Below are 13,630 nucleotides of genomic sequence, written 5' to 3' on the forward strand. Positions count from 1 at the left end.
ATAAAAAAAACTATATGTTTATGATGGCATATGTGAAACTGAAGCATATCTCCTGTGTGACACTTTATTTTAGAAGAAAACATGAAGAACTTCACTTAAAAGTCATCTTGTAGATAAACTACATTGAAACTGCTTAGGAAGGCAGTATCATTTCTTCAGTAAGTAGACGGCTTAGGAAGACAGAACCCAGAGGGAAAAAAAAACTAGATTTAGGGCCTGTTTAAATCATCAGTTTATGTGACCCTGGGAAAATCAGTTCATAAGATTATGTGTCAAGTTCCTTCCCTGTAATGAGGAATTAAAATAGTGTCTGTTTCACATATAACCCAAATGCTAACACTAAGTTAGCTCTCTAGGAGAGCCCCACACAACTGCTTGGCAGGACTACAGGACCAGAACTGCGCTGCACTAAGCCAGCAGCTCGTCTGTAGTCCCTGAATATACTTCTTTGATTGTTTCATTCCCACAGTTGCAATTATCACATGTGGAAAAAAAAGAAAGAGTTCATAAAATTCATGGGAAATAAAGAAAAGTGGTATATAAAAAGAAAGTAATCCTAGAATTGCTAGCAAAATTTAGCATCACATGGTGAATAACTGCCAAAGTGAAACTTTTTAAAAACACTGTAGCAAAAATCAAAACCCCTATTATTTCAATCAGCATACCACAGATTCAACCTTAGTTTTGGCATGCCACTACCAGGGATTTATGTGACGCATACATATACATATGTGGGAAATGTCGTATGTACAGGGATAATCCACAGAAGAATAAATGATTAGAAACTCAACTGTGCATTAATAGGACTGGTTCAGTAAATTATGATACATACGTTCAACAGAACACTGTGCAGCCACTGAAAAGAATAAACTGTCATTTTATATACTGATATGAACTATCTCTTAGAAACATCATTAAACAAAAAAGACAAACAGAAACGGTATGTAGAGACTGCATCCAGTTGTGCTTTCTTTTTCCAAAGGAGAAAACAACATATATACAGAAAATATATACGGGAAAAAAACATGAAATGAAAGGAAATTCTAAAGATAAAACAAATACATACGTATGTATATTCAAACAATGTAGGTGGAAGTCATAAAAGAAACAGGTGACAGTGGTTACCTCTGAGTAGGGGAATTGGGTAGACGAGGGGCAGGAGTGGAAGGGACACTTTCTTCCACCACCTTTTCATGGACCTTTCAAACCTGTACAATACGACAACTAAAACAAACTTTCAAAAAAAGTTTGCTAAGAGTTTCCCATCTAGAAGAACCAAACCACCACAAACCTTATAATAATGACTTTGGACACACGTCATGTCTGCAGTGGGTAATTCTAAGTAATTTATAACACAGTCAAACATACAAAATATATTCATCATCAGTTTAAAATACACATATACACACTCACACACCCACCCCTCTATCTTATATTCTAGGTGGCAGCTACGTAAAACCAGAAATGGCAGGAATGACATCAATGAACATTTCTCCTAATTAACAACACTAGGTCAAAGGAGATACACACACACACACACACAAGCATGCAAAGCAGAACAGAAACAAAGGAAGATGAACCAACATACCTTTTCCTTTCCACTTAACCTTTGCAACAGACTGGCTAAAATCCACATGTATTCTTCTGTCATCTATAAGTACGTTGTCCATTTTGAAGAATGCTTTCTCACAATCTTCTTCCTGACAGTAATTATAAAAACTCAAGCATAAATCTTTATGTAAAAGATTACTGCAGCTAGAATAAATACTGAAAATACAAAAAGTTTATCGTTACTAAACTATTATTTGTATGCTTATTATGCACCAAATGCTGTTAAATGTTTTGCATCTATTACCTTAATTAACTCTGATACCCTATGAGGTACTATCTATTATTGTCTCCATTTTCTCAAAGAGAAAACAGAAGTTGGAAAGGTACAGAAGTTGCCAAGGGTCCCGCAGGTGGCAAGGATGAGGGCCAGGATTCGAACTAAGCCAGTCTGATAGCAGTGGACGTAGATACACTTATCAATCATGCTGTACAAGTCCACAGTCCCTTTTACTCAAGACTCAAAAATATCCTGAAAATTCAAAGTTGTCTTTATAAGTTTGGTGTTAAAATCCATTTGACAGCAAAACCTGACCTAATGGGAGGCTACGGCCTTAATCTGCTCACCTAGTATGAATATTCATTTGTTTCACTGCAGAAATATTTTTGTGACTGATTATGGAACCCTGACCCAGAGGAGTATTACATAATCCACAGGTATTTATATATATGTATACACACACACACACACAGTATTACCTTTCTAAATTCTGAAAAAGCCTGAATTTGGAAGCACAGCTATTCCCAAGGGTTTTGAATAAGAGATTGCAGGACTGTGATACCAACGTCTGTGCTGTGTAAGGATTTTTCCTGTCAGCAACTTCACAAACCCTGTCTCTCCATTGCTGACACCTGAAGACTAGAAGTGACAGATTTCAATCCAGCACTGATAAATTTTCTCTTATATTCCTACAAACTTAATCTTTAGTCTGCTCACTACTCACTAAAGACCATTCAAAGAGAAACAGATAAAAGAACTAGTTATAATCTTATTTATTTACCATGTATGTCAAGAATTAAATGAATTATAGACTCCATGAAGATATAGACAAAGCTTTATTCATCCTTTTATCTACATCATTTAGAACATCATCTGGCGCATGGTAGGCAATTAACATTACATTTGATGAATCTGAGTGATTACACTTGGGCAGGCATAATTCTATCACTGTGCCGTTTCCCCAAAGAAAAAGTTCCCAGATACTTTACACATACGTAGACACCTGATTTATGACAAAGGTGGCACTTCAGGACTGTACAGATAGGACAACTTTTTAGTAAACTGTGTTGGGTCACCTGGCTATCCAACATAAGAAAAATGAAATTTAACATGATACACATAACACACAAAAATGAAATTACAGATCTACAAGGGAAAGATAATTTCACAACAAAGCTTCTAAAGATAACACAGGAGAATATTTTCATGACTTTGCCATAAGCAAAGATTTTTTTTTTCTTTTTTGAGGAAGATTAACCCTGAGCTAACATCTTCCGCCAATCTTCCTCTTTTTGCTGAGGAAGACTGGCCCTGAGCTAACATTCATGCTCATCTTCCTCTACTTTTTATGTGGGACGCCTATAACAGTGTGGCTTGACAAGCGGTGTGTAGGTCCACATCTGGGATCCGAACTGGCAAATCCCGGGCCACCAAAGCAGAATGGGCGAACTTAACCCCTGCACCACTGGGCCAGCCCCCGGCAAAGATTTTTCAAACAGACGATAATAAGGAAGGAAAATACTGACAAACTGAACTAAAAATGAGAAATTTCTGCTTATCAAAGACATCATTAAAACAAGGGAAAAGGCAATACACAAAGGAGAAGATAGATGCAACATATATAATCAAAAAAGAGCTTGTAGCCAGAAAATGTAAAGAATTCTTAGAAGTCAATAAAAAGGCAGCCAATCAAAAAGTGCGCAAGTCTTGAACAGTTACACATAAAAAATGGACATTCAAATGGCAATAAACATATGAAAAGGGGCTCAACCAGGGAAATGCAAAATAAAACCACAATAAGATACCACTATGCGCCCATGAGAATGAATAAAATGTAAAAGACTGGTAGAGTTCACAGAGATATGAAATAACAGGGATTCCATTCCACACACTGCTAGTGGAAGTAAAAATTGGTATAACCACTTTGGTAAAGTTATTGGAATTATCTTCTAAAGCTACACCTACCCTATAACACATAAAATCATTCCGGATATATACCCAACAGAAACGCATACGTATGTACAGCAAAGGACATGACCGAAATGATTCACAGTAGAACCATTCACAATAGCCAAAAACTGGGAAAGGATCCAAGCGGCCATCAACAGCAGAATGGAAATCTAAATTGTTTTACATACACACAGTGAAATACATGTCAATGAAAATTTACATACACACAACGAAATACCGTATGTCACTGAAAACTAACAAAAAAGTTAACAAGTCACCTGTAGTAACATCTATACATCTTATAAATATAGCACTGAGCAAAAGAAGCTAGATGAAAAAAAACACACTGTGTTTACATTTACATCAAGTTTAAAATGAGACAAAACTAATCTGTAATGTCACAAGTAGTGGTAATGGGGAAATTATTGGAAGGGGATACAGGGAGGACCTCTGGGATTCTAGTAATTTTTTCTTCTATTAATATTTTATTTCTTGACCTGGGTGGTGATTTACATGAGTGTATTAACTGTGATAATTCGTCAAGCTGTTCACTCAGGAGCTATACATTTTCTTTATGTATTTTATTCTTCAGTTTTAAAAAAATTTTGGATCAGATTATCCAAAGCATAGATATGCAAAACATGCAAAACTTGCCTAACATGCAAAAAATACAGACTCAGTGATGAACACTTACAAAGAGGCTACCACCCACGAGAATTATAAAGTGGACTAAGGTAGCTTAATGATTTTCAAGAAAAGAGAAAAGCTTCAAAAGATCCACCTAAAAATCACTGAATCATGATAAAGAAGCCATAGATTCCAGAACCACCCTATGCTCTGAAGTTGAACTGAACTACGTATTCATGGCAAATGGTATACCTGCAGAAGTCTGAGAAACACGGGCAGTCATAGTCTATATGCTATAAACAAGATGAAATTGTATCTGTGAGCAAATGAACTACATATCCTGTAGTGTCAATGATGGAATGACACTGTCGAGTCTACAAAAAGTATTCATAGCAAACTAAAGGTAAAGATCTCCTTTTTGCTAGAACCAATGTACCTTGTAAATATCATTTCTGGTACACCTGACCCGGTGTCCAGGTACAATGTGATATGTGTCTGTCTTCCTCAACCCTCCATTATTCATCTTGTATCCCTAGGACTTATCGCAGTGTCTGAAATATAGAAGGTGTCTGATAAATGCTTCAGAACAACCATAACTCAGAATGAGCCACTACTGAATACATATAAGTCCAAAGCTGCATGATGAAACAGCACAGCCCAGCATAGCGGCTAAAAGAAATGGGAACAGAATCAGACATGTCTAAGCTCAAATCCCAGCCGGGAGACTCACTAGACGCATAGTTTAAACAGGACACATCACCACTATGTGCCTCAGTCCACTTATCTGGAACAGGAGGACAGTCCCTCTCTCAGAGCTGCGAGGATTAAATGCAGGTCGACTAACCTAACACCTGGCTTAAAGAAAGCTATCTGAGTAACATAAACTATCATTATTATCATAGATCTAGAAGGTACCATCTAATCCAATACTCAAGTTTTATTTATAAGGTAACGCCTAGAAAGAACAGTTCTAAATAAACTACTAAATATCACCTAACAGCTGGTCAGTGACAGAGCTTGGATTATCATCTAGATCTTACTCCAGTCCAGTTCTCTCTATTACTCAGTTATATTCCTACCTAAAAACACTGAAAAATCATTTCTAGAACTTGAGGGACCTTACCTAAAACTTTAAAGTTTTAAAGATACATTCGTGCAGATGGCATTTGAATCTAAAGTAAAGGTATGTATATTAACATTAACAGGTGTTGAATTTATCCTATTTGAATATAACAGCTATTTTTCTTGGGTGCCTAAAGAAAGGGCAAACTAATTTTCTAATCTTAGAGACTAGAAAACGTTCTATAATTTTTCACATTTTAATACCATACAAGAACAAAATAAATATCAAACAATACATCTATATTATGACCTACCTTTTCAAATTCAATAAAAGCATAACAGAGGGATTCTCCTGTCTTCCAATCCCGGATAACTTCACAACTGAAAGAAAGTTTGGAAAAAAGTGCCTTTAAAGAAAAAGCATTCACTCTCACTCTTCACAAGCGAAGAAGAGAATAAGGCAGTTATTAAAAGGCAAAGTTAAACTCACGGAACTATATTTCTCCAAATTTCTTCAATGACAATTCTTTTTTAAAAATAGTCCACAATCTAGTAATTCAATTTTTCTAGATTCTACTCTAAATCTTCTATCTTGGCCTACAATCCTAAATTCCCAAAGTACTGAAGGAAGAATAAGATAAAATGTTTAATCTTCTTTTTGCAAAAGTAAACTACTGCTAAAAAATGTCTTAATCATAATTTCTACCCCAAATATAGATGAATTATACAATATCTAATGTTACTGTGGAATAATGTATACATATTCATACATATATACATGTTTATTAAGTTTATGCTTTGGAGTTTTTGAATTTTAATATAAACCAAGCTCAAATTTGACCCCATTAAGAATATCTATTATACAGAACTAGTCTATCTTAAGAACCAAGTGAAAAAGCCAATACGGTGGAGCTGAAAGCCCTTGCCTGTCCCTTTCCTCATGTATCATGAGCCTCATTTTAAAAACATGAAATGCAACAGGGAAACAAAACATTGTACAAGAAAAGCAATCACATTATAACACATGATTCAGTTGTTACAATATTTACATCTACATTAAAATGTAAATATTAAACAACGATCTAACCAAAATTATGACACAACCAAAGCAACAGGAGGGGAGAATGAAGAGAGGAGGATAGTAATAAAGGTAAACCCTTGACTTCCTTAGCAGGAAGTCAGTATAAAATGTCTAAAATTCAAAAATAAAAAACAGTACAGAAGTGTTTTTTATAAAAATGATCTAACATAAGTGGGTGGAGTAAGAAAGTTGGGTAGCCATTTACAGAAAGATATTTCTTTCAATAGGAATAACAAAGAATGGCTTCATCGGGGGCTGGTCCCGTGGCCGAGTGGTCCCACATGCCACAACTAGAAGGACTCACAACTAAGAATATACAACTATGTACCGGGGGGCTTTGGGGAGAAAAAGGAAAAAAATAAAATCTTTAAAAAAGAAAAAAGAAAAACAAACAACCAAAAAAAAAAAGAATGGCTTCGTGGGAAAAAAACATGAAGTAAAAGGAAATTCTAAACATAAAATAATACTTTTTAATCAATTACAAAATATTCCCCTTTCTCACAGAAATACTAGCTTCTTAAACTTTTGTATTAATAATGCAGGAGAAATTAGCCAAAAGAAAAATTCTGGAAAATTTAGAGTCAAAATTAAATTAATACAGATTGCTGGTAATTCTAGGGAGAACTTAAATGAGATAAATATCTTAAACATTACAGAAGGTTCCTGAGTACACCACAGAACGAGACAAATGCCCCATCACTGCCTGTTTCAGAGTGACGACGTTCGTGTCGGGAGCGGGAGAACCATTCAATTGTATGTAAGTATGTGTCTGTGTATATATTGTAATTCACCAAGAAAAAGTTCACAGACTCACCAAAAATTTGTCATTAGAAAACCACCAATACCGAGTTTTTTCTGAATTGTTCACTAATTCTAGAAATTACCTTCTTATTGGCCCAAATCTTGAGAAGATTATCTCCAGATCCTCATCTGTGGTCACTGGATTCAATTTACACACAAACAGCACATTTTCTGGAGGTTTAATATCTGCATCAGGTAGATCTCCAACCTAAATTATAAACAAACCAGAATATAAATCAATTCCTTTAGTTTCCATTATAAATGCCCCATCCAACCCATAACGCTGATTTCCCTAAAATATCTAAATTTCTATTATAAACTACAGCCTCAGGAAAAGAAATGAGATTTCAAAATTTGCCACCACATTGTTCCTGGCAATAACAATATTCATAGTTAATATTTACCTGACTCCTACTGTGTGTGAACACCATGCTTTACACTTCATATACATTACTGTCAATTCTTAAAATAAATCTGCAATTTCTGTTTTAAAGATGAGTAAAGTGAATTCAAAAAGCTCAAATAACTAACTTGCCCAAGGCCACACAGTAGTAAACAACAGAGGTGGGATTGGAAACTGGCTTCAAAGCCCCAATTTTATCACCAATTTTTCATTTTTCAAGTATCTGATATATTAAAAAAAGAATTTATGTAAAATCCATCTAAGTTATGAAGCATGAAAATAAAAAACACCCACGATGTCACCAATTGGCTTAAGAACTAAAATGTCCCCTCATCCCACTATCCCTCTGTCTCTCTCACCAGAAATAACAAATATCCTACCTTTGGGCTTTCCTTTTTAGCCATTTCCTTCCATATCTTTAGAGTGTTACCACATAGATGTGCATCCCTAAGCAATATATTGTTTAGTTCTGCTTGTTTGTAAACTTTTGAAAAATATTATCATACTGAATGTAGTCTTCTGTGATTTGTAACACCCAATTCTTTCCACATTATTATTCAATACGGAAAAGCAACAGTTCCTGCATAATGTTTCCAGCTTTTTACTCTATCATCTACTTCAGCCAAACTGAAGTAAACTTCACAGTCAACTATTGCGCCGAGTAAAGCACACAGCTTCCTACTAAAGAACTAGAGACAGCGACAGTGAGAGAAAACCACGATGACGGTACTGGTGTCACTGTGGGAAAACTTTATATCCCATGGGCCTTTAGAGGTGGAAACAATATTCCTTTACACTTGTGTTCGAAAACTCTCAGAGATGATTTCTGGTAAGATTATCATACAAAGTATCTCCTCTTGGATAAACACACTGGGAAAAAAAAAAAGAAATCTTGAAAATCAGAAATATTAAGAAGCAACAGTGCCATTAAGAGCTGCTCAGTGTTTCTGAAGCCTATCAAAAGACAATAACCTATGTCCAATAAGCAATATTACAACACATAGGGAAAGACCAAATCAGTAAAAATCCCTAAAAGCACCTACAATGGTAGAAACACCGCATCTAAAGGAAGCACAAATGAGAAAAAAAGTTAACGAGTTAAAAAAGAACTTGCTATACTACTTGTCAAAGATAACCTTAAAGTACTACAGGGAAAGTTAAAATACTCCTAACTGCTATAAGGTTCAAAACACTAGTTGATAATGCAAAACACAAGTTGAATTGTCATTATATTACACAGAAATAAAGCAAAAGAAATGGATGTTCTTAGAAAACAGAAGATGAAACCTGTTAATAGTGAGAATCCAAAGGACACAGGATCACCTATTAGAATGGCTAAAATCCAAAACGCTGACACCACCAAATGCTGACAAGGATGAAGAACAACAGGAACTCATTCATTGCTGGTGGGAATGCAAAATGTTGGAAGACAATTTGGTAGTTTCTTACAAAGCCAAACCATACAATCCAGCAACTGTACTCCTAGGCATTTTGCTCAAATAAGTTAAAAACCTATGTCCACACAAAAATCTATACACAAATGTTTACGGCAACTTTATTCATACTTGTCAAAACTTGGAAGCAACCAAGATTCTTTTTAATAGGTGAATGGACAAACTGTGGTACATCTGTACAATGGAATATTATTTAGCAATCAAAAGAAATGAGCTATCAAGCCACAAAAAGACAAGGAGGAACATTAAATGCATATTGTTAAGTGAAAGAAACCAATGTTGAAAGGCTACATACTGTATGATTCCAACCAAATGACACTCTGGAAAAGGTAAAACTATACAGACAACTAAAAAAGATCAGTGGTTGCCAGGGGTTAGGGGAGGGAGGGTATTACGGACAGGTGGAGCACAGAAGATTTTGGGAGCAGTGAAACTATTCTACATGATACTGTAATGGTGGATACATGGCATTTGTCAAAATCCACAGAAAGAACACCACAAAGAGTGAATACTAATGTAAATTATGAACTTCAGTTAATAATAATGTATCCATATTGGCTCATCAATTGGAAACAATGTACCACACTAATGCAAGATGTTAATTAAAAAGAGAAAGTGTCGTGGAGGGGGCAGGAGGCACACAGGAACTCTGTACTTCCCGTTCAATTTTGCTGTAAACCTAAAACTGCTCTTAAAAAAGAGTCTACTTATGGGGGCTGGCCCCGTGGCCGAGTGGTTAAGTTCGCGCCCTCCGCTGCAGGAGGCCCAGTGTTTCGTTAGTTCGACTCCTGGGCGTGGACATGGCACTGCTCATCAGACCACGCTGAGGCAGCGTCCCACATGCCACAACTAGAAGAACCCACAACGAAGAATACACAACTATGTACCGGGGGGCTTTGGGGAGAAAAAGGAAAAAATAAAATCTTAAAAAAAAAAAAAAAAAAGAGTCTACTTATGGGGCTGGCCCCATGGCCGAGTGGTTAAGTTCACGCACTCCGCTGCAGGCGGCCCAGTATTTCGTTGGTTCAAATCCTGGGCGCAGACATGGCACTGCTCATCAAACCACACTGAGGCAGCATCCCACATGCCACAACTAGAAGGGCCCACAATGAACAGTATACAACTATGTACCGGGGGCCTTTGGGGAGAAAAAGGAAAAAAAAATAGTCTACTTATTAAAAACAAAACAAAAACGGAATCCATGAGTCCATAGTGATGATGAATCACTAAGTAGAGAATAAAGGAAGGCTCTTCCTTACAAGAACGCAGGCTGAGAAGTGTGGGAGGAGTGGTAGAGTTGGAAAATCACCATCTTGCAGGCATCAGAGTCAAGATTGGTTCCGAAAGAACCATGAACAGCTGAGAAACTAGAGGGACGGTCTGATAAGGAATAAAATATCTGAAAGGTCTCAAAGTGTCTTGCTACAGATTGCTTATTAGTTGCAAGGGGATAACAGAAAGTAGGCAATGGAGACACCAGGCAGTGGATTACCTTGACCAAGTGACCAAAACAACCACTTTTTAATGTGGGGCAGCTGGCTATTGTATACCTCCAGATGTGACATCTGAGGAGGATGCATCAGTGATGTAGTATTCCAGCTGTGGGTGCATAACCTGAATCCACTCACGAGGCAACAGTAGATAAGCCTAAACTGAAGAACATTCTATAGAATAAATGACCTGTATTCCACAAAAACGTTAATGTCACGAAAAATAGAGACAGGTTAAGGAATTCTCCCAGATCAAAGAGACTAGAGAAACATGACAAATAAACGCAAAGGCAATCAATCAAGAGCTAGGTTCTAGACTGGGGGGGGGGGGGGGGCTATAAAAGATATTGAAATAACTAGCAAAATTGGAATATGGATGTAATTTCCATCAGTTTTAGATTTCCTGTTTTGGTAACTGTACTGTGACTACGTATAGTAATACTGTTGCTCTAGGAAATGCACCCTGATCTAAGAGGCAAAGAAGAAAGATGTCTGCAACTTAATTTCAAACGGTCCAGAGAACACATGTGTGTGCATGTGCACGTATAATCAGAGACAGAGAGAGGGAAAGAGAAGAGAAGGAGAGGTGAGAGGGAGGAGAGAGAAAGAGAGAAAGAGAGAGCGACTGATGAAGCAGATGTGGCAAAACGTTAAAAACTGGTGAATCTAGGTAAAAGGTATATAGAAGTTCTCTGCACTATTTTGTAATTTTTCCATAAATTTTTTTATTATCAGAAAGTAAAAAGTTTAAAAAACAAGTTAATCCATTTTCTTCTGGCATAAACTTCCTGTACTTTTGCTGTTGAAAATTCTGATGATAATCTAATGCTCTTTCCCTACTAAGTCGTTTACTTGTTCTCTTTTAAGTCCAGTGACTTTCTTAGAATGTGTCTTGGTGTTGGTTGTTTTGCATCAATATTGTCAGATACACAGTGTGCTCATTAAAAGGTGCATTTTCATTTTTTTTTAATTCAGTAAAGTTTTCTGAAACTATAGTTTTTAATATTTGTTCCTTCAGACTGGTGATACTAACAAATTTTAAAACAGACCAGGGATCTGAAAGCTCTACTATACAAAATAATTATAATAATAAAAACTTGATTGTTATCCATCCAAATATTTATTGACGGTGTACTATGTGAAAGGTATACTCATTCCACAAAGAAAAGAAATGGAAAAAATGCTTAGTAGGTCAACTAATAATCTACTGAATAACTGCTCCCCAAATGGCTTTATATCGTTAGTAATACAGAGGATGAGTGCTCAATTTCTACCCAGGTTTATTTTATCCTGTAACTACTATTCTGCTCTTTAATTTCAATACTTGAGTTGTACAAAGAATTATTCTTTAATATACATAAAATTCAGTCCAAGAAACATGCTTTAAAAATGAAACAAAAATAAACAATCAAAATCAAATTAACATTTGTAACTTGGATATCCACTTCCCATTTCTAAAAAAAGGCACTTGGCACTATATTGATAATGGAATCAAATTTGTTTACTTTCATGTATTATGTCATACAAAATTTAATCCAGAAAAGAACCCTCAGCTAAATTTTTAATATTTTAAGACTACTAAAAAGCCAGAAATAGATAAACTCACAATAAGTATGTACTAAATATATCGCTGAACAACTATGTGAACAAAGATAATTATCTTACCATTTCTAGTAGAATAGCTTGAGTTTTGGCCTCTTTTTCTGCCTTTATTTCTTCTACTTCTTCAGCTGATCTTCCTTTGAAATCATCGATTTCTTCATCTGCTCCTATTCGACCACTCTGTAAGGCAGAAGTTCACTCACATATATATATACATACACGTATTTAAAGAACAGAAAAATCTGAGAAACATGGGAGACACATTATGCTTTATTCTTTGTTCCACCAAAATGTGTTTGAACACAAGTCACAAATGTGAAACAAACTTACAAACCTCTAAAAATCGATTTAAATTAATTCAATAATATTAGCCAGATTAGGTTTCTAATTTATTGTTAAATCAAAATAAACGTTTATAAACAAACTATCTGGTATTCAACTAAATGCTGAATGCAGAAGATAAATAATCTTAGAAATTAAGCACCAGATCCCAACTATAAAGATAAATTCAGCTTTGAGGAAGCCTCATAAGCAGAAATTTATATCTTAAAATATCTGATGGAAAAGTCTGCATTATTCCACAGAAATTACTGGACTCCCGAGTACCCCCAGTTGAAAAGTTCCCTCACAAGATGTCAATTTAATTTAGCCTTAAAGCTAGACTCCCATCTAGAGTCAGAAGATAAGAAAAACATTTTCCCAAGGTGTTCATTTAAGCTTCCAGAGGTAAGGCCGTTTCGGTGGAACCAAAACTGAAGAAAGCCTATTAGGAAAATAAAAAGATAGCTAGAAAAATAAGTATCTCCAGGGAAGAGAGAAAGAACTCTAAACTGTCCTCATATAATTGATCAACTGAAATATGCATGTACAATCAATCACCAGAGGACTCTACTTACATCTAGTTGTTCCCTTGTAGGTTCTGGTGATCGATCAGGAATTAATAAATCAGGAGGATCATCAAATGGATCATCTAAAATCACTGTATGATTTATCCTAACAAAATAAATCCAAGTCAAATGTTACATTTATGTTATTTCAGAATTCATGTTTTACTTTTTATAAAGATTATAACAAGTGTCTTAAGTATCTCTAATGCCAAAAAAAATAAGCTGTTAAATTTTATAGCACAAAGATATTACTAGAGCATACTTTCACAATTAGTGTTACTGTTTTTCATTGTTTGATATTATACTTATTACTCTGCATTACTCTAAGATGTAAAATAGGGGCTGGCCCGGTGGCGCAGCAGTGAAGTTCGCACGTTCCGCTTCTCGGCGGCCCGGGTTTCACCGGTTTGGATCCTGGGTGCAGACATGGCACCACTTGGCAAGC

General features: G+C 35.8%; 1 protein-coding gene across 1 annotated transcript in view; it reads right to left on the minus strand.

The window, feature by feature from the left end:
- PPIL4 (peptidylprolyl isomerase like 4) overlaps positions 1-13,630 on the minus strand; it is a 34,031-nt gene that overhangs the window by 13,425 nt on the left and 6,976 nt on the right. The window contains exons 6-10 of the mRNA XM_014850634.3: positions 13,195-13,291; positions 12,362-12,478; positions 7,433-7,557; positions 5,782-5,848; positions 1,589-1,700 (exon numbers count right to left, since the gene is read on the minus strand). Of these exons, the coding sequence (XP_014706120.3) occupies positions 1,589-1,700; positions 5,782-5,848; positions 7,433-7,557; positions 12,362-12,478; positions 13,195-13,291 (518 nt within the window). The remainder of the gene's footprint in view (positions 1-1,588; positions 1,701-5,781; positions 5,849-7,432; positions 7,558-12,361; positions 12,479-13,194; positions 13,292-13,630) is intronic.

Source organism: Equus asinus, chromosome 1 (genome assembly GCF_041296235.1).
Source record: "Equus asinus isolate D_3611 breed Donkey chromosome 1, EquAss-T2T_v2, whole genome shotgun sequence".
NCBI classification, from domain to species: Eukaryota; Metazoa; Chordata; class Mammalia; order Perissodactyla; family Equidae; genus Equus; species Equus asinus.